The sequence below is a fragment of the Carlito syrichta genome, unplaced genomic scaffold, assembly GCF_000164805.1.
Source record: "Carlito syrichta isolate Samal-C Ts95f unplaced genomic scaffold, Tarsius_syrichta-2.0.1 Scaffold314788, whole genome shotgun sequence".
In the NCBI taxonomy this organism is placed as follows: domain Eukaryota; kingdom Metazoa; phylum Chordata; class Mammalia; order Primates; family Tarsiidae; genus Carlito; species Carlito syrichta.
In genome coordinates, this window is record NW_007258884.1 from 199,761 (window position 1) to 221,408 (window position 21,648).

At 43.1% G+C, this 21,648-nt stretch overlaps 1 protein-coding gene across 5 annotated transcripts in view; it reads left to right on the forward strand.

Annotated features, from left to right (window-relative positions):
• TRIM2 (tripartite motif containing 2) overlaps window positions 1-21,648 on the forward strand; it is an 88,658-nt gene that overhangs the window by 29,388 nt on the left and 37,622 nt on the right. For all 5 annotated transcript variants that reach the window (XM_008071902.2, XM_008071901.2, XM_021719516.1 and 2 more), the window contains 3 exons: window positions 10,616-10,767; window positions 12,400-12,580; window positions 13,448-14,171. In XM_008071902.2, the coding sequence (XP_008070093.1) occupies window positions 10,616-10,767; window positions 12,400-12,580; window positions 13,448-14,171 (1,057 nt within the window). The remainder of the gene's footprint in view (window positions 1-10,615; window positions 10,768-12,399; window positions 12,581-13,447; window positions 14,172-21,648) is intronic.

Consider the following 21,648-nt stretch of genomic DNA (forward strand, 5'->3'; position numbering starts at 1 on the left):
GACAGAGTGAGACTCCAACTCACAAAAAAAAAAAAAAAAAAAAAAAGAATGCCTTGCTACCCTGCACAGTGACTCACTCCTATAATCCCAGCACTTTGGGAGGCCAGGGTGAGAGGATTGCCTGAGCCCACGGGTTCGAGACCAGCCTGGGCAACTTGGCAAGACCTTATCTCTACAGTAAATAAAAAAATTAGCTGGGCGTGGTGGCACATGCCTTTAGTTCCAGCTACTTGGAAGACTGAGGCAGAAGGATCACTTAAGCCCAGCAGGTCAAGGCTGCGGTGGCTGTGAGAATGACGCTGCACTCCAACCTAGGCAACAGAGTGAGACTCTGATTAAAAAAAAAAAGAATGCCCTGCCACCAAGTTGCCACCTGCCCTGTCAGAACCAATTGCCAGTGCCCTTAGGAAATCCTCAGAGTTGGCTGCAAGGTCTTGACCATCCTTTTCATGTTAGGGATGCTTATGGTCCTACCAGTTTCCTCTTTCATGAACATAAACAGTGACTACCCATTAACAATTATAAGCTCGTCCTGGCCTGTGGCCTGCCCACCCACCCTGGGAGCACTGGCGTCATCTCACTGGGAAGGATGCCATGAATGAACCCAGCAGAGTTGCACGCCTCCCATAGTCAGCCCTCAGCTTGAGCCAAAACTGTGGGAACTCAAGCACAGGGCTCTGACAATGACCAACTGTGGACACTTCACATGATTTCAGGACCTTGGCTTTCCAAGACACACTTAGAATTTTGAACAGGGGATGGTAACCCAGACAGGTCTGCTGCTGTCTGTTCAAAACCACAGACAATTTTTTTTTAAGTAAAATTTACATAACATAAAATCCAACATTTCAACCATTTTTAAATGTATAATTCATGATTTTTAGTATATTCACAAAGCTGTACAAACATCACCACTAATTCCAGAATTTTGATTACCCCAGAAATGAACTCCATGTCCATGAAGCTCCTCTCCCCATTCTCTCCTCTCACTAATCCTTAGCACCCACTAGTCTGCAGTCTGCCTCAATGGATTTACCTTTTATGGACATTTGATTTAAATGGAATCATACAATGCATGGCCTTTTGAGTCTGGCTACTATCACCTAGCATGTTTTCAAGGTCATCCATGCTGTAGCATTTATTGGTAACTCTTTATGGCTAAATAATATTCTATTGTATAGATATACTACAATTTATCCATTCCTCGATTGATGGTCACTTGGGTTGTTTCCACTTCTTGGTGGTTATGAATAGTGCTGCTACAAACATTCATGTACAAATTTTTGTGTGGACATACATTTTCAATTCTCTTGGACTTATATCTAGGAGTGGAATTGCTGGGTCATACAGTAATTCTATGTTGAACTTTCTCAAGAACCATCAAACTGTTTTGATAGTGGCTGCACCATCTTATAATACCACTAGCCAAGTATGAGGGTTCCAGTTTCTCCACATCCTCACCAGCACTTATTATTCAAATTTTTGATTCTAGCCATTCTAGTGGGTATGAAATGGTATCTCATTATGGTTTTGATTTGCATTCCTCTAATGACTAATAATGCGGAACATATTTGCATGTGCTAGTTGGCCATCTGCATATCTTCTTTGGAGAAATGTCTGTTCATGTCCTTTACCCTTTTTTTGAATTGGGTTTATCTTTTTGTTGTTCAGTTGTAGGAATTTTTTTTATATCTTCCGATCACTATACTCTTTTCAGGTATATGATTAGCAAATATTTTTTCCCATTCTTTGGGGTTTCTATTCACTTTCATTATTGGTGTCTTTTGATGAAAAAATACTGTTAATTTAATGAAGTTTAATTTATCTATTTTTTTTTCTTTTGTTGCTTGTGTTTTTGGTGTCATAGCTAAGATTCCATTGCCAAATTCAAGGTCATGAAGCTTCACCCCTGTTTTCTTCTAGGAGTTGTATAGTTTTAGCTTACATTTGGGTCTTTTACCTATCTGGAGTAAATTTTTGCATATGGCTTGAAGGAAGAGTTCAGTGTCATTATTTTACATGTGAATACCCAGTTGTCTCAACATCATTTGTTTAAAAGACCATTTTTTCCATTGAGTGGTCTTGGCATCCTTTGTCAAGAATCAATTGACCATTGATGTATGGGTTTATTTCTGCATTTTCAATTTGATTTTGTTGATCTATATGCCTATCCCCATGTCATACCACATTGTTTTTGATTACGATAGATACTAGTTTTGAAATTGGAAAGTGTGAGTTCTCCAATTTTGTTATTTTTCAAGATTGTTTTGGCTATTCAGGGTTTCATGCAATTTTATGTGAATTTTAAAAATAGCTCATTAACTTCAAAGAAAAAAAAAGCTGGAATTTTGATGGTGTCATACTGAATCTGTAAATCAATTCAGAGACTATTACTATCTTACCAGTCTTACATTTTCAATTCATGAAAATGTACCTTTCCATTATCTATGTCTTGTCAATTTCCTTCAACAATGTTTTGTAGTTTTCAGTGTTCAAGTCTTATGCCTCCCTGGTTAAACTTATTCCTAGCTATGTTATATTATTTTTGATGCTATTATAATTCAGAATGTAATTTCTGAATAAAGAAATTCTGAATTTTGCCTCTCTAATTTGAATGCATTTTATTTCTTTTTCTTGCCTACATGCCCTGGGTAGGACTTTCACCACATTGTTGAATAGCAGTGGTGAGAGTGAATGTCCTCATCTTGTTGTTGATCTTAGGGGTCACCATAAGGTGTGATGCTAGTTGTGGGGTTTTTGTAAATGCCCTTTATCAGGTTGAGGAAATGCCTTTCTGTTTGTAGTTTGACAAGTATTTTTATCATGAAAGGATGTTAGATTTTGTCAAATCCTTTTTCCACATCAATTGAGATGATCATATATTTTTCTTCCCCTTCTTTCTACTAATGTGGCATATTACACATACTGATTTTTATATGTGAACCACTCTTGCATTCTTGGGATAAGTTCCAGTTGCTCTTGAAATATAATGCTTTTAATATGCAGCTGGATTCAGTTTGCTCTTATTTTATTAGGGAGTTTTAAAATCTATATTTATAAGAGGGTCTGTAATTTCCTTTGATGTCTTTGGTTTTGGTCTAATAGAATAAGCTAAGAAGTGTTTGCCCCTCTTTTATTTTTTATTTGTATTTTATTTTTTGAAGAGTTTGAGAAGGATTGGTGTTAGTTCTTTAAATGTTTGATAGAATTGTCCAGTGAAGCCATTTGGTCCTGGCCTTTTCTTTGTTTTCTGATTATCAATTCAATCTCTATACTTATTCTAGGTCTATTCAGACTTTTTTTTTTTTTTTTGAGTTGGAGTCTCACTCTGTCACCCAGGCTGGAGTGCAGTGGCACGCTCACAGCCACCCCAGCGTCAGCCTGCTGGGCTCTGGTAATCCTTCCACCTCAGCCTTCCAAGTAGCCGGAACTACAAGTGTGCGCAACCACACTAATATTTTAATTTATTGTAGAGACAGAGTTTCACCATGTTGCCTAGGCTGGTTTTGAACCCATGGACTCAGGCAGTTCACTTGCCTTGGCCTCCCAAGTGCTGGGATTACAGGCTTAAGCCACCTCGCCTGACATTTTCAGACTTTCTATCTCTTCTTTGAGTAGGTTTTGGTAGTTTGTATATTTTTAGGATTTTTGTCCATTTCTTTTTTTTTTTTTTGAGTTGGAGTCTCACTCTGTCTGGACTGGAGTGCAGTGGCCGCTCCCACTGCAGCCTCGTCTTGCTGGGCTCCAGTGATCCTTCCACCTCAGCCTTCCAAGTAGCCAGAACTACAGGTGCGTGCTACCACTCCCAGCTAATTTTTTTGATTTATTGTAGAGATGAGGTCTCACCAAGTTGCCCAGGTGGGTCTCGAACCCGCGGGCTCAGGCAGTTCACTCACCTCAGCTTCCCAAAGCGCGGCATTACAGGCTGAGCCACTGAGCCTGATCGGATTTTGTCCATTTCATCTTAGTTATTCAATTTGTTGGCATACAACTATCCACAGAATTGTTATAATTCTTTTTTTCCTGTGTTGTCAATAATACTTTCCCTACTTTGCTTCCTGATTTTAGTAATTTGTGTCTTCTCTCTTTTTGTTTTTGGTCAGTTTAGCTAATGTTTTGTCAAATTTTATAATGCCCATCTTGCCAGTTATGTACTGTTCTCTTTTGTCAGTTACAATGTTTGTCTTAAGTCTGTTTTGTCTGATATTAGAATAGTCACTCCGTCTTCCTATTGGTTACAGTTTGAGTGGAATATCTTATCTACTTTCAACCTGTTTGTGTCTTTGGATTTAAATTTAGTCTCTTATGGAGCACATATAGTTGGATTATGTTTTTTAATCTAATCTGCCATTATCGGCCTTTGGATGGAGAGTATATGAGTATGTTTAATATATATATTTTTAGTGTACCACTTTGATTCCTTTCTCATGTATTTCACTATATAGTATAGTTTTATTGTTTTCCATGGGGATTGCAATTAATATTTTAATTTACAACAATATAATTCAAATGAATACCAACTTAGTTTATAGAGTACCCAAAATCCTTTTTTAAATTTAACCTTTCCCTCTAGACATATTATTGTTATACAATGCTTATTCATATCCTATATGCCCATCAACATAGGTTTGTCATTGTTATAGATTATATTGTTTTCTGCAGTTGTATTTTACATCATACAGGAGTTAAAAAATAAAAAACACGCCGGGCTCGGTGGCTCAGCCTGTAGTCCCGCGCCTTTGGGAGGCTGAGGTGAGTGGATTACCTGAGCCCGCGGGTTCGAGACCCACCTGGGCAACTTGGTGAGACCTCATCTCTACAATAAAAAATCAGCTGGGCGTCGTAGCACACACCTGTAATTCCAGCTACTCGGAAGGCTGAGGCGGAAGGATCGCCGGAACCCAGCAGGTCAAGGCTGCGGTGGCCAGGAGAGGCCACTGCACTCCAGTCTGGGTGACAGAGTGAGACTCCAACTCAAAAAATAAATAAATAAATAAATAAAATAAAAATAAAAAACACATAATAATGACATATTTATATATTTGGTTAACTTTACCTGTGTCCTTTTGTTTTTTTAATGTGAATTCATGTCATTGTGTAGTATCTTCAGATCAGCTTGCAGGAGTCCCTTTAGCATGTCTTGTAGGACAGGTATACTAGCAACAAACTCTCAGTTTTTGTGTTTCTGATAATGTCTTAATTCCTCCTTCATATTTGAAAGATAGTTTTGTCAGATACATAATTATTGGTTGACAAATCTCTCTTCCTTCCCTCTCCCCAGCAGATTGACTATGTCATTCCACTGGCTTCTGGCTCCCCAGTTTCTGATGAGACATCTACTGTTAGTCTTATGGAAAGTCTTGTACATAAAGAATCACTTCTCTCTTACTGCTTTAGGATTCTCTTTGGTGTCGTCTTTCAGCAGTTGGGTTATAATGCATCTTGGTTTGGATCTTTTTGAGTTACCTGTTTGAACTTTATTAATCTTTCTGGATGTGTAGATTTGTGTCTTTCATTACATTTGGGAAGTTTGCTGCCATTATTTTTTCAAATATCATTTCTTCCCCTTTCTCTCTTTTCTCTCCTTTCAGAACTTTCATCAGGCATATTTGGTACACATGTTGGTGTCCCCTAGGCCCTCTTAGGTTCTGTTAACTTTTCTTCATTCTTTTTTATTTCTGCTTCTCAGACTACATAGTCTCAATTGTTCTATCTTCAAGTTCAGTGGTTATTTCTTCTACTTGTTCAAATCTGTGGAACCCCTCTAGTGCATTTTTCATTTCTGTTATTATACTTTTCAACGCCAGAATATTTTTATTGAACTTTTTTCTATAATTTATATTAATATTCTCTTTTTATGAGACAGTGTTCTTACAGTCTTCTTTGGTTCTGTATATATGGCTTCTTTCAGTTCTATGAGCATATAGAAAAGAGTTAAAGTCCAGTGAGTTGAATCTGGGCTTCCTCAGAAACAGTTTCTATTAATTTCTTTTACTCTATGTGGACCATGCTTTCTTTTCTTTTTTTTGTATGTCTCAATTTTTCCATTGGAAACTGAACATTATATTGTATTATAATGTGGCAGCTCTGGAAACCAGACTGTCTCTCTTACCTAGGGAAGAGAGTTTTTGTTGCTCCTTATTGTGGTTTTTGTTGTTTAGTGACTTTTCTGAATGAATTTATTTTTTAATTTTTCACACCCCTTTTTATTATTACAACTAACTTTATAAAGTTTGTAATTGTTGTCACATGTGGCTACTGAAGTCTATTTCAGTAAATTAGTTACCTACTAGTAATATGACAGCATACTCTGCTATTTTCAGTAATGTCACTCCTCTGCAATCAATTGCTTTAAAATATGGTTTTTTGGGGCTTTTTTTTTTCATTTATTTATCTCTGCCCCCGACCCTGCCTCGCCCCATCTTCAAAATATAAGTTTTTAAAAGGGTTAGTAATAGTAACTTGTGCTGAGTCTTTCTCCTAGATGATGGGCTCTGGTTTTTAGGATTTGTACATACTTAGTGACTCCATATTTTGCACCATTTTCTCTCTTCCAATGAATATCCTGTGCGCTTCATGCCTCATACTGGTGGGGAACATCAACTCAGACAAGAAAATGCAACTAATATGGTATGGTATTTGTGCCTTTTAGATACTATAGGAACGCTGATTCCCACATAAAATTGGCTTTTGATCTAGTCCCATCCTAGACATGAGGCTGTGTTCCCTTCTTTCAAGGAAGATGTGGAAAACTAGTGCTGGCCTTGATTGACTTGGGAAGTGTGCTGGTGGACAGAATAAGCATCATTAATGTGGCATATTCCCCCAGACCAGACATGTATATTGGCTCCAACACCCTAAATAACTTGAGAGAAAAAGTCTTTTCACATTCTATTTTTGGGTTGTCCTCTGCTACATATGACTGACAGGGACAGCCTGCTTTAAAGGGACTTCATGAGCACTGACCATGATAATCTAGTTATATATAATCTAGAAATAAAATATTCTGGTAAAAGTAAACCACCTTTGATAGATGACATGATGTAACAAAGAACCTCAGTCTTCACAGGACCCCTGGGGATAAAGTTTTTCTGAAAGAAATCTCAGGATTTTGTGAGAAACGCTCTTTTATCCTTCTTTCCCCCAACTCTTTAAAAAACAGAAAACTTTTTGGATTGAGAATTTTTTCAAAAATGAGCAAAATATTTATTATGTGGGGCTTATATATTGTTGTCAAGTATTTGTTGATACCATGTATAACTTTAGGTCATTCTATTCCTGAGCACATGATGGTAACCAATATGGTGAAACGTCCAAACACAACTGAAAATGCAGTCTTCTCTCGGAGCTGACTTTCTTTTTTTTTTTTTTGAGTTGGAGTCTCACTCTGTCACCCAAACTGGAGTGCAGTGGCCGCTCCCGGCCACCGCAGCCTCGACCTGCTGGGCTCCGGCGATCCTTCCGCCTCAGCCTTCCAAGTAGCCGGAATTACAGGCATGCGCTACCACGCCCGGCTGATTTTTTGATTTATTGTAGAGATGAGGTCTCGCTGCCCAGGCAGGTCTCGAACCCACGGGCTCAGGCAATCCACTCACCTCAGCCTCCCAAAGGCGCGGGATTACAGGCTGAACCACCAAGCCTGGCTGGAGCTGACTTTCACTGGAGAGATACTTTGGAAGAATCCCTGGTCTGATATAGTCCTTCATCAAATAATGATCAAAAAGCACTTTCTACTGGATTGTAACAAACTTGAACTAAAATAAGATGTGAAATGACCCGTATCATAGTCTTTCCATGGGCTATTTGAATTTTCATTTGAGGTTTTTTAATTAAAGTGCATTATAGCTGGGTACGGTAGTTCATGCCTGTAATCCCAGCACTTTGGAAAGCAGAGGTGAGAGGATTGCCTGAGCCCAGGTGTTCAAGACCAGCCTGGGCAACTTGGGGGGAGACTTTCTCTCTACAGTAATCTAAAAAATTAGCCGAGTGTGGTGGTGCATGCCTATAGTTCCTGCTTCTTGGAAGGCTGAGGCAGAAGGATTGCCTGAGTCCAGTAGGTTGCAGTGGCCTTGAGTGTGCCACTGCACTTCAGCCTGGGCAGCAGAGTGAGACTCAAACTCAAAAAAATAAAATACATTGTAAAGAAATGTTTTTGAGCACAGGATAGATAAGGAAAGGAAACTTCCGATTGAAGTCTCAAGTCTATTTCTAAAAGATCTGTGTGGAAGTAAAGTACATGAAAAGAAATCTTTATATGACCACAAAAAAGTGTTTTCAAACACCTAGCTTACTTTGTGCCTGCTTTTATTCATTTACTTATTTTTGATTGAAGTCTCACTCTGTTGCCGAGGCTGGAGTGCAGTAGCTCACTCATAGTCACCCCAGAGTCGACCTGCTGGGCTGGCGATCCTTCTGCCTCAGTCTTCCAAGTAGCTGGAACTATAGGCATGCGCTACCATGCCCAGCTAATTTTTGATTTATTGTAGAGACAAGGTCTTGCCAAGTTGCCCAGGCTGGTCTCGAACTCGCGGGCTCAGGCAATCCATTCTCCTCGGCTTCCCAAAGTGCTGGGGTTACAGACTGAGTCACCAAGCCCGACCTGTGCCTACTTTTAACTATGACTTTACGTGAAATTTAAAATTATCTTGGTGATGGTTTTAAAGGACTTGTATCTGGATTTGGTTCATCACAAAAGATTACTTCCAAAACACACATGTAGTATCAGCAAACTGAGTGTGTTATTCCTGGAAAATCAGCTCTAGAAGGTACTATGTAAAATAATGAGTCCTAGACCAGGCGTGTTGGCTCACGCCTGTAATCCCAGCACTTTGGGAGGCTCAAGCGGGAAGGATTGCTTGAGTCTAGGAGTTTGAGGGCAGCCTGAGCAACAGAGCGAGACCTCATCTTTAAAAAAATAAATAGAATAGTAAGTTCTGATGAGGAAGGCGGTATCCTTTGGCCTTTGGGCATGCCAACTGATTCATGACCAAGCCCCCTCTTACTCCCACATTTAGCAGTGTTCTTGAGTACCAACTAAACACAGAGGATTCTCCAGGCTCTTCAGGGGAGAGTCCTGTGCTCAAGAACTTAAAATCATTTAAATATATCATAAATGGGGTATAAATAAAAATGCTTTTGTGGGTGCCTCCACTTTGTGAAAACCTACCAAGCTGCGTTAGGATGGATGCCCTTTACTGTATGTGTGTTATCTAAAAAGAAAAAGTCCTCACCCGCCCCCCACAAGTGTTTTGAGAATACATATGCAGAGAATTTTGTTACTTCTAACTAAAAGAACAAGGAAGTGTCTCTATAAGGAAGCTAACTTTCTGGCTATATGTTATATCGTACTGAGAGTTCCGCATGGTCAGAATAAGGTGGTTTTGTTTTCAGGTAAGTAGATGATGTCATTGTCATCATTATCACAGCAGCTACTACTTATTAAGGACGTATGTGCCTGTGCCAGGTGTCATCTGAGTCCTTTGTGCATACTAACCTGCTGAATCCTCATAGCATCCCTGTGAGGTAGGCTACTGTTACTGTCTCCATTTGAGAGAGGAAGAAATTGAGACACAGTGAGGTTGAATAATTTGCTCAAGGTCATTCAGCTAAATATATGGCAAAGCCAGGATACAGACTGCTCTGTCCAGCTTATCTTATCTAAACAGTAGCAGTTCTCAAAGTGTGGTCCAGGAACCCTCATGGGTCCTCAGACACTTCCAGGGGTCACAAGGTCAATACTATATTCATAGTCATAGAAACACATTAGTTCCCCTTTTCTCTCTTATTGTCTGATGAATGTACAATGTAGTTTTCCAGAGGCTGTGTGACGTGTACTATCACAACAGGCAGACTGCAGAAGTGGATACAAGAATCTAGATGTCAGGCCAGGTGCATTGGCTCATGCCTGTAATCCCAGCACTTTGGGAGGCCAAGGCAGGAGGATTGTTTAAGCCAGGAGTTTGAGGTAAGGCTACGCAACATAGCAAGACATACGCAAGGTGGAGGCTGAGGTGGAAGGATCACCTGAGTCCAGGCGGTTGAGGCTGCAGTGAGCCGTGATCATGCCACCGCACACCAGCCTGGACAATAGAGTCCTTAGCTCTTACTCAAAAAAAGAAGGTGAACAATATTACATCAAATATATATTTATTTTTCATAAACTACATTATTCATATTAAGATTTAATGGACCTATTATTGCTTTAAATAAATTAATAAATACTGAAAAAATGTCATCAGTTTCACTTTTTCATATGAAGACTATCTATAGCTATAACCCATATATACAAAAGCTCTCTTGCAGTGCTCGGTTATTTATAAAGGGGTCTTCAGACAAAAAGGTTTGAGAACCACAGCCCTACACTGTGCTGCCTTGGGAAAGTGGTCACCCAGAAGCTGGTTTTATGAGTATAGCGGTGGCTTTGGAGTCAGCACCACCTCTGTTTGAGACCTGGCACCTAAAAATGTACCCTTCCTTTTCCACTGTGAAGCTGGCCTTCATGATGCTGACTTCCTGGTGTGGAGGCAAGAACTAAGTGAGCGAATGCAAGGAAAGTTCAGTGCAGAGTAAGCACTCAGCCGGTGGCAGACCAGGAATGTGCTTGTGTTATCCGCAGGTGATGGAATTTTACTGCCAGTCCTGTGAGACCGCCATGTGTCGGGAGTGCACGGAGGGGGAGCACGCGGAGCACCCCACTGTCCCCCTCAAGGACGTGGTGGAGCAGCACAAGGCCTCGCTCCAGGTCCAGCTGGATGCTGTCAACAAAAGGTATGGCACCCCTCCCTCGGGTCCCCAACTGGCCGCCTGTGCATGAAGCCTGGGCTCATGGTCTCAGTATAGAGTAGGTTCATGTTACCCTTGGGGTATCGGGCTGTGGGTCATAAATGAATTCTTTGATCATAGGTCTCTTGTCATAAACTAGGGAGTGATGGAGGCTGTTCCCTGTCCCTTGGAAAAATTTCAACCTCCTTATGTTATGAGTAGTGGCTTTTTTGTTTAGTATCTTACATGAATTAAAGTGCACTCAAAGAAAATGCACTCAGGAGATCACTGGAACTCATGCCTGAAACCAGACTCTCTGAGGAACGTTTCTTAGTTGCTGTTATTTTGGTGGTGGTGGTTTTTGTTTTTGTTTTTGTTTTGAGCCACAGTCTTACTCTGTCAACCAGGCTGGAGTGCAGTGGTATGATCACAGCTCACCACAGTCTCAAACTCCCAGGCCTAAGTGATCCTCCAGCCTCAGCCTTCCAAGCAGCTGGGATTACAGGCATGCATGCTAAGCCTGACTATTTAAAAAATTTTTTTGAGGGACAAGGTCTTACCACGTTGCGCAGGCTGATCTCGAACTACGGTGCTCAAGAAATCCTCCCACCTCAGCCTCCCAAAGTGCTAGGATTACAAGTGTGAGCCACAAGCCCAGCCTAATTTTTTTTCTCTCTCCCCCACCCCCGCTATGTTGCCTAGGCTGGGCTTGAACTCCTGGACTCAAGCAATCTTCCTGCCTGGACTTCCCAAAGTGCTAGGTTTACATGTATGAGGACTGTGCCTGGCCTTTTTATTTGTCTGGTTGGTTGTTAAAACATTTTTTTTAGCTGCTGTTCTTGAAACACTTACAGGCCATTTTGTCGGCTATGACGGACTCCTTTCTGTCTGAGTCCTGCAGAATGGTGTGAGCAGTGATTGCTCTGTTTTCTTTGTTTTCTCACTTCCAGGTTCCTTCTTTGGCACATAAATTAAGGAACAGAGTAGCTGCATCGTACATGAGAAACACCGAAGAGAGGAACTAGACAGCTGAAAAGTAGACAAATAAATCTCTTCACCAATAGCCCTAGTGAGAAAAGTGTGGTTGTTCTACACTAATTAAAAGAATTTGGAAACTTACAAAAAGTTCCCAGGAGACCTTGAGACTGGATGTTTTCTGTGTGGCTGCTGGGAAAAAGACCCAGCTATATATTTAGAATAGTGGTTCTCAGCCATGGGTGATTATACCCCCCAGGAGACATTTGGCAATCCCTGAAGACATTTGGAGGGGAGGGGAGTGTTTATTGGCAGCTGGTAGGGGACAGGATACCATTAAACATCCTACCATGTGCCAGACAGCCCCTGCAACAAAGAATGTTCTGGCCAGAATGGCTTTTCAGAACTTCAAGCGTTTGAGCCCTTAATTATTAAAATTAGATTGATTGAAGGTAGATTGAAATTGACATGGACCCTCAGCTCTCTTCTCTCAAAGGCAGTCATTATGCCTTATTCATTTGACATCTTCTTTTCAAAGATGATGAAAGGTATAGAAAAATGTGGTTTTTTTCTTTTTTACAAAATAAAGCATTTAGATAGGTTTGGGGAATATTTCCAGGTTGAGGAGGTTAAATAATGATCTTTAACAACTGTTCCACCCAGGCTCCCAGAAATAGATTCTGCTCTTCAGTTCATCTCAGAAATCATCCATCAGTTAACCAACCAAAAGGCCAGCATCGTGGACGACATCCATTCCACCTTTGACGAGCTCCAGAAGACGTTAAATGTGCGCAAGAGTGTGCTTCTCATGGAACTGGAAGTCAACTATGGCCTCAAACACAAAGTAAGACTCCAGTCATCCTGGCAGCTGTCCCATAGGAGACTGATCTCAAGGGCACTTCAAGGCACTAGCTTATTGTGTCCTAATAACAGCACAGGGGACCTGAGTGGGTCTTGAAGTGTCACCGTTGTACAGGAAACCATAGTTTTCACTTAATGGAATATCCAGCTATTTTTTTTTCTTTCTTTTTTTCAGCAAAACTCTGTGATTCGGTGACTTCAAGTGTTAGTTTATAATTTGACCAGAGGACAGATTGAATATAATGTCATGCTTTTAGAATTTAGGGTTCAACTGGATTGTTTTCCTTCCCTCAATTATAATGTGAAATAATCTTTTAATTGCTCTCTCACCCACACCAACCAGTTAGTCAACTTCAAGGTGAGCCCTGACTGCAGCCTGTGTTTAATTCTCCGTGTCTACTCACAAAACCAGGGATGAAAAGGTTGCCGCGTTCAGGGGTGGAGAGTTTCCATCTTAGTTTCTTCTGTTCCTTGAGCTGGGAGCTTTGGACCTTGGGGAAAGGTACCAAGAAATGAATGTTTCCGGCATCAGGCATAGCAGTTAGCTTGCCATGTTCTTGGTGGTGATGTTTCTGCTTTCCCCTATCCAGTACACATGACCCAATCCCTGCGTGGGAAGAGACAGGGCGGGGGAGGGGAATATTCGAGAAGGTCCTGGGAGTGCCCTTTAGAATTTTGCGGTATAACTGGGTTCTCCCGGTTCACCGAAGTTCCCCCTGCTCCTAGCCACCTGCCTGGGCGGGTGTAGACGCTCCTCCTTGCCAGCCGAGGGCACTGCCCCAGCGGCGCGTCCCAGCGGCTGCGCCCCGCCCTGCAGGAAGCGCTCACCAGAACTCGGGTTTCCCGGCAGGTCCTGCAGTCGCAGCTGGACACGCTGCTCCAGGGCCAGGAGAGCATCAAGAGCTGCAGCAACTTCACGGCGCAGGCCCTCAACCATGGCACGGAGACTGAGGTGCTGCTGGTGAAGAAGCAGATGAGCGAGAAGCTGAACGAGCTGGCCGACCAGGACTTCCCCCTCCACCCGAGGGAGAACGACCAGCTGGACTTCATCGTGGAGACCGAGGGCTTGAAGAAGTCCATCCACAACCTCGGGACCATTCTTACCACCAACGCCGTGGCCTCGGAGACGGTGGCCACCGGTGAGGGGCTGCGGCAGACTATCATCGGGCAGCCCATGTCGGTCACCATCACCACCAAGGATAAGGACGGCGAGCTGTGCAAGACCGGCAACGCCTACATCACCGCGGAGCTCAGCACCCCCGACGGCAGCGTGGCGGACGGGGAGATCCTAGACAACAAAAACGGCACCTATGAGTTTCTGTACACGGTCCAGAAGGAAGGGGACTTCACCCTCTCCCTGAGGCTCTACGACCAGCACATCCGCGGCAGCCCCTTCAAGCTGAAAGTGATCCGGTCCGCCGATGTGTCTCCCACCACCGAAGGTGTCAAGAGGCGTGTGAAGTCCCCTGGCAGTGGCCACGTCAAGCAGAAAGCTGTGAAAAGACCCGCCAGCATGTACAGCACTGGGAAACGAAAAGAGAACCCCATCGAAGACGACCTGATCTTCCGAGTGGGTAAGGAGAGAGCCTGCCACTACTGGCGCCTGAACTGGCTTTTGTTGGGGTTGTAGCTGGGGACCTGTTATTGCACACAGGAACGTTGCAGCCCAGAACCTCCACCTAAAGGTGTTGGGAGAGATATTGATATGACATTTGACATATTTTGTTGGGTGAGCTTATGCAGTCTTCTCCTCCTCCTCTGTCTCCTTTCCCCTTCCTGATCCTTTGTGTGTGTGTGTGTGTGTGTGTGTGTGTGTGTGGCAGGGTGGAGTGCAGTGGTGCAAACCCAGCTCACTGCAGCCTCAAACTCCTGGGCTCAAGTGATTTTCCCATCTCAGCCTCCCCTATAGCTGGGACTACCTGCATGCACCCTTAAACCCAGCTAATTTTTTCATTTTTTGTAGAGACATGGTCTCACTATATTGCCCAGACTGGTCTTGGACTCCCGGGCTTAAGCAGTTTTCCCATCTTGGCCTCCCAAAGTGCTGGGGTTACATGCATGAGCCACTACAACCCAGTCTCTAAAAGTCTTATGGGCAATCTGAAAATCTTAAATGGCAGTCTCCCTCCCTCTCCCCTGGGAATATCTTTAGACATTCCTGCCTAACCCACAGGTAGAGAGATTGTTATCTTAGGGGATGTGCCAGCTCTGGGCGGCGTGACTGATACCTTCCTGTCACTGCTTCTGCACTGTGGAGAGGGGTGTGCTGCAAGTTTTCAATCACCTCCCACTATGTGTAGCTAGCTGGAAGGCCGCCCCAGAGAGGGAAGCGTTGGTGGAAACTTGGGGAACAGAATGGGGCGGGGTTGGTGCTGGAGAAGCCAAGGGAGTTGGGAATGCAAGTAGCCCTTCCCTCCTCTCAGTTACTCCTCTTTGATTTAACTGTTTATGTTCTCAGGTGAAAGCAAACTAAATATAAACAACAAAGGGCCTGATAATGCTTAAGGGGAAAATGTCTGCTTTTTAGTTTCAGAAAGTGTCTCTGGCATCTCTTCTTCCCTCAGTCTTACGTTGCAGTATCTCTAAAAGGTGTTGCAGCTGGGTATGGTGGTTCACACCTGTAATCTTTTTTTTAAACTTTAGATTAGAAAATTTAGTTTATTTAGAAAAGAAATTGGAGAGAGAGAGAGAAAAAGGAGATTCACCACCCTAAGGTAGGGAAAGGGGGCCAAAGCCAGGAAACATGGCCTGGCCACACACTTGTAATCTTAGCACTTTGGGAGACTGAGGTGAGAGGATTGCTTGAGCCTAGGAGTTTGAGACCAGCCTAGGCAGCAGAGCAAGACCTCATCTCTACAAAAGATCAAAAAATTAACCCGGCATGGTAGCTCACACCTGTGATCCCAGATACTCAGGAGGCTGGGAGGAATGATCACCTGAACCCAGGAGGCTGAGTCTGTGCTGAGCTGTGATCATGCCACTGGACTCCAGCCTGGACGACAGATGGAGATGCTAACTCAAAAAAGAAAAAAGAAAAAAAAAAAAGAGTGTTGAGCAGTAAATTAACTGACACATGACGAAAAACAATTCTGTGATTCAAATAAACTGGGCAAACCTTAGGCTAAATGAGGGAAGCAGATTTTTTTTTAAATTGTAGAACTTCTCAGAACCTCTAGAATCTGGTAATGATGTGCACTGAAGTCTGAGGCAGAAGAGTGGTGACAGACAGCACTTCCAAACTTTTCTAACCATGTAATTTTTTCCATGGAACATCTTGGAACATTTCTGGGGAAAGCTGCTTTGTGTTAGCACTTCAAGCTGAATCTTTTTTTTTTTAGTTTGGGGCTCACTCTAGAGTGTCACCCAGGCTGGAGTGCAGTGGCACGATCACAGTTCACCGCAACCTTGACCTCCTGGGCTCAGGTGATCCTCCTGCCACAGCCTTCCAAAGTGCTGGGATTACAAGTGTGAGCCGCCACGCCTGACCCAGGCTGAATCTTGGTAAAGACTGTGGTGTGATGTGCAACTTGTCTGTTCAGAGCATGGAGGTTCTCATCCATTCTTGGGTCGTGCCTGCCAGGCGGGTGCAGGGATTGTCGATGCACGAACAAAGCAGAGTGGACGAGCCGAAGCGGGTGCAGGACTGGGACCCTCCTGGGTCTGCCATGCCGATTTCACCACTTGAGCCTTGGGCAGATCTCTTAGTGTCCCTGAACTTCAGATCCTGTGTCTATGAAAAGGAAATGCAAAGACCTCTGCTTCTCAGAGTGACTGAGCTCCAAGCTGATGCGTGGGAGGAGCCAGATAAATGAGAACTGTTGTGTCTGCACCTGTCATTGTCAATGCCCTTCCACGTGCCCTGCTACCTTTGCTTTTCGAAAAATCTAACTTGCTGGCTCCCTGCTGATCTCTTGCCTTAGGAACAAACTCATTTTCAAATTCAAACCCTGCCCCCCATGTCTCCAGGCGTGTGACCCTAGCCTGCTTCCTTAAGCAGCACGCAAGGTGGTGACAAGCTAGGATCTGGAGATGGGAGGATCTGGGTCTGAACCCCGCGTCTCCTTGCCAGCTGGGCAACCTACTTCTCTTTTCTGAAACATGTTTTCTCCTCGGCGAAAAAAAGGAATGAAACGGTACCTAAATTTGCAGCTTTCTGTGGTGGTGAGATGAGAGAGAATGCTTGTGGTATTTGCCTGTATGCAGTCATGCTCAATTAATGTTAGCTAAGATTTTACTACTACTATTATTATTATTATTATTTTGAGTTGCCATCTCACTCTGTCACCCAGGCTGTAGTGCAGTGGCACAAGGCTCACCGCAACCTCAACCTCCTGTGTTCAGGTGATCCTTCTGCCTCAGCCTCCTACACTTTAGGACTATGGGTGCATACCACCACACCTGGCTGGGACTATGGGTGCATACCACCACACCTGGCTAATTTTTTAATTTTATTGTAGAAATTAGGTCTTGCCATGTTGCCTAGGGTGGTCTCAAACTCCTGAGCTCAGGCAATCCTCTCACCTCTGCCTAATCAAGTGCTAAGATATATAGGTAAGAGTCACCATACCTAGCCTAGTATTGTTGTTATTATTATTATTATTGTTATTTGAGTTTGAGTCTCACTCTGTCCACCCAGGCTGGAGTGCAGTGGCATGCTCATGGCCACCCCAGCGTCGACCTGCTGGGCTCCAGCGATCCTTCCACCTCAGGCTTCCCAGTAGCTGGAACTACAGGTGCGCGCTACCACACCCGGCTAACTTTTTTATTTTTATTGTAGAGATGAGGTCTCGCCAAGTTGCCCAGGCTGGTCTCTAACCCACAGACTCAGGCAAACCACTCTCCTCAGCCTCCCAAAGTGCCGAGATTACAGACTAAGCCACTGAGCCTGGCCTACTGTTTTTATTATTAATCATCATCATTTCCACCTCTGAGACCCACTTGAGGAAGGAGACATGGCTTTTAGGGGTGTCTCCCCTCAAACTATATTGGCTTTGAGTTCCCACTTCCCACCCCAGGGAAAAATGGCACATCTCCTCTCCTCGTGCCCATAGTGGTTCACTGACACTGCTGGAAAGGTGGTTAGGTGTTTAAACATTTGTAAAGAACTAAGAACAGGGCCTGGCATGCAGTGTAAAGTCCTAGTTTACCAATGAAGTTGCTGTCTTAGTTTGATACGGTTGCCATGACAAAATACCACAGTCGGGTTGGCTTAAACAACAGACATTCATTTTCTCACAGTTCTTTTTATTTTGTTTTTTTAATTTTAGAGTTGTAGGGTACATGGGGAGGATTTGCTGCATAAATAAACTGCATGCAGGTGAGGTGTGGGCTTCTAGCGGGCCTGTTCTCCCCTGATGGTGCTCTCTCCCCAGCCCGTTGCTTCCCACGTCCCCCCAGCCCCCAAGCAGTGCCAGTGTCTTCAGTTCCTACCCTTGTGCTCATGCGACCTGTGATCAGGGCCCGCTTACTGAGAGTATGTGATATTCCATTGTTTCTTCCAGTTCTAAAACTGGAATTGTTTTGGAGTTAGCAGTCCAAGAAACAAGTGCTAGAAGGGTGGGCTTTCTCTCAGGCCTGTGGCCTTGGCTTGCAGATGACTGCCCTTTTTCTGCTTTGACTCACTTTTCTGCTTTGTTCACTGCAGCCTGTGTGGCTTACACACTTGCTAATAGCAAGTTCTGCTGCTCATTGCTTGCAGGTGGAAATGAACAAGTATGAGGTGTAGTGGAAGGTAGGTGATTTTTTTTTTTCTTTTTGAGTCGGAGTCTCACTCTATCACCCAGGATGGAGTGCAGTGGGACTATTACGGCTCACCATAGCCTCGACCTCTTGGGCGCAGGTGATCCTTTCATCTCAGCCTTCTGAGTAGCTGGGACTACAGGTACACATCACCATACCTGGCTAATTTTTATTTATTTATTTTTTATTAAAAAAAATTTTTTTTAGGGACAAGGTCTCTCTATGTTGCCCAGGTGGAAAGGAAGGTGATTTAATTCCAAGCTATGGCACGTGGGGAAATGTCAGATTCATGCCTCAAAAAACATTTCAGAATGTTCGGCCAAGAATGGGGAATTGTAAAGGGAAAGAATGGAATAAGTGTATCCAGGAGCAGATCTTGCTTCTATGGCTATCCTGAAGTGTTGTCCTCCTGGACAGCTAGCTGATGTCATCCCAGTTGTGGCCAGGTTGTAGATTACTCACCTTGAGGTAACCTCTAAACATTGGAGAACCCTGCTGTGGGAGGGTCTCCATACTCTGTTATTCCAAGGTCAGCCTCTGGAACAGCCTCTAGAATTTCTCATGCAGATATGCAATTGGATTATAAAGAAAAGAAAAAAATCTTTAAAGTGTAGGTTAAGACAGAAAAAGGGTTAAAACTATCTCTCAAGAGCTGAAATGGAAGTTGTCTGTTATAACATCTCTTCTTATAAAAACACTAATCACATTGGGTATACCTCGAGTAGTGGCACTTCTGGGTCATGGTCGTTCTATTTTTGATGTTTTGAGGAGCCTCCATGCTGCTTTCTATAATGGCTGCACTCATGTAAGTTCCCCCTAACCTGTGTCAGAGTTCCCTTTTTTTCCGCCTCCTCATCAGCACTTGTTCTCTTTTATCTTTTTGATGATAACCGTTCTGACAGGTGTATAGTGACATCTCTTCTTTGTGGTTTTAATTAGCATTTCCCTGATAAGTAGAGATATTGAACGTTTTTCATACACCTGTTGGCATCCCAGGCAGAGGGACCAGTATGAAGAGGTAAGGAAAGGTAAAGAGGAGAGAATGTATTTGTATGGTTTTTTTAAAGTTGAGGTCTCACTTTGTTGCCCAGGCTGAAGTATATTGCCATGATCACAGTTCACTGTAGCCTTGACCTCCTGGGCTCAGGTGATTCTTCCTCCCCAGCCTCCCCAGTAGGTGGTACTACAGGCGTGTGCCACCACATCTGGCTAATTTATGTACGTATTATATATATAATACACACACACACACACACACACACACATTTTTTTTTTTTTCCAGAGATGAGTCTTGCTATGTTGCCCAGGGCAGGTCTCAAACTTCTTGGGCTCAGGCAATCCTCTCGCCTTGGCCTCCCAAAGTGCCGGGATTACAGGTGTGAGCCTCTGCACCCAGTCTTGTATGTCTTCTTTTAAGAAATGTCTATTCAGGTCCTTTGCCCATTTTAAAGATCAGGTTTTGTTTTCTTATTGAGTTGTTTGAATCCCTTATACATTTTGAGTATGAACCCTTTATCATATGTATGTTTGCAGGTATGTTCTCATTTCACAGGTTGTCTCTGAACTAGTGATTATTTCCTTTGGTGTATAGCTATTCAGTTTGATGTAATCCCATCTGTGTGTCTTCACCTTTGTTGCTTGTGCTCTTGAATTCATACCTAAAAATCATTGCCCAGACCTATGTCATGGAGCTTTTCCTCTGCGTTTTCTTCTGTTAGTTTTATAGTTTCAGGTCTTTAATCCATTTGGAGTTGATTTTTGTATGTGGTGTGAAATGAGAGTCTGATTTTACTCTTCTGTGTATAGATGTCCAGTTTTCTTAGCACCATCCATTGAAGAGACTGTCCTTTCCCCATTGTGTGTTCCTGGCATCTCTGTTGAAAATCAATCATAAATATGTGCATTTATTTCTGGGTTCTCTACTCTGTACCATGGGCCTATGTGCCTGTTTTTATGCCAGTACTGTGCTGTTTTGATTACTATAGCTTTACATTGATTTTTTTTTTTTTTCTTTTTTCTTTGAGTCAAGTTCTTACTCTATTGTCCAGACTGGAGTACAGTGGTATGATCATCGCAGCCTCTATCTCCTGGGCTCAGGGGATCCTTCCACCTTAGCCTCCCGAGTAACTGGGACTACAGGCAAGTGCCACCACACCTGGCTAATTTTTTAATTTTTTGTAGAGACGAGATTTTGCTGTGTTGCCCAGGCTGATCTCAAACTCCTGGGCTCAAGCAGTCCTCCCACCTTGGTCTCCCAAAGTGCTGGGATTACCAAACATGAGCCACCACTCCCAGCCTGAAGTAGATTTTGAAATCGCACAATCTGATGCCGCTGACTTTGTTTTGTTTTGCTCAAGATTGCTTTGGATATTTGAGGGGTTTTGTGATTCCATATGAATTTTAGGATTGCTTTTTCTATTTCTGTGAAAAATGTCATTGGAATATTGATAAGGATTACAGTAAATCTGTAAATCACTTTGGATAGTATGAACATTTTAACAAATGTTACTTCTTCCAGTCCTTTCTGTTTATTTGTGTCATCTTCAAATTTTTTCATCAATGTCCTATAGTTTTAAGCATATAGATCTTTCACCTCCTTGGTTAATCTTATTCCTAAGTATTCTTTTCATATTCCTCTTTATCCAGATGTTCTAATCCAGAGTCCAGTCGAAAGATAGCACTCATTATGCAATAATGTAGCTCAAAAAAGCTTTCCAGGACACTTAGGACTCTGTAGGCATTGTGCTATGTAATTGGAATAGAAATGAAAGATCTTCCCCCTCAAGGAGCTTACATTACAGTTTTGGGTGACAGATGTCTGAGCAACGAACTTTAATACCACAAGTAGGTGACGGCTATAGAAATGGGAAGAAATTTAAGTAGGGACTTAATGGTGAGTGGGATTTATCTAAGTTGACAGGTAGAAATGGCATCCCAGGCAGAGGGACCAGCATGAGAGATAAAGACAAAGGTGAGAATGCGGCCAGGTGTGGTGACTCATGCCTGAAATCCCAGCACTGTTTGGGAGGCTGAGGTGGGAGAATCACTTGAGCCCAGGAGTTCAAGACCAGCCTGGGCAGCATAGGGAGACCTCGTCTCTACAAAAAAATTTAAGGAAAATTAACCAGGTGTGCCTGTAGCCCCAGCTACTCGAAGCACATAGCACGTGCCTGTAGTCCCAGCTACTTGGGATACTGAGGTAGAAAGATCACCTGAGCCCACAAGGTTGAGGCTGTGGCTAGTCATGATCATGCCACTGCATTCCAGCCTGGGCGACAGAGTGAGACCCCAACACACACACACACACACACA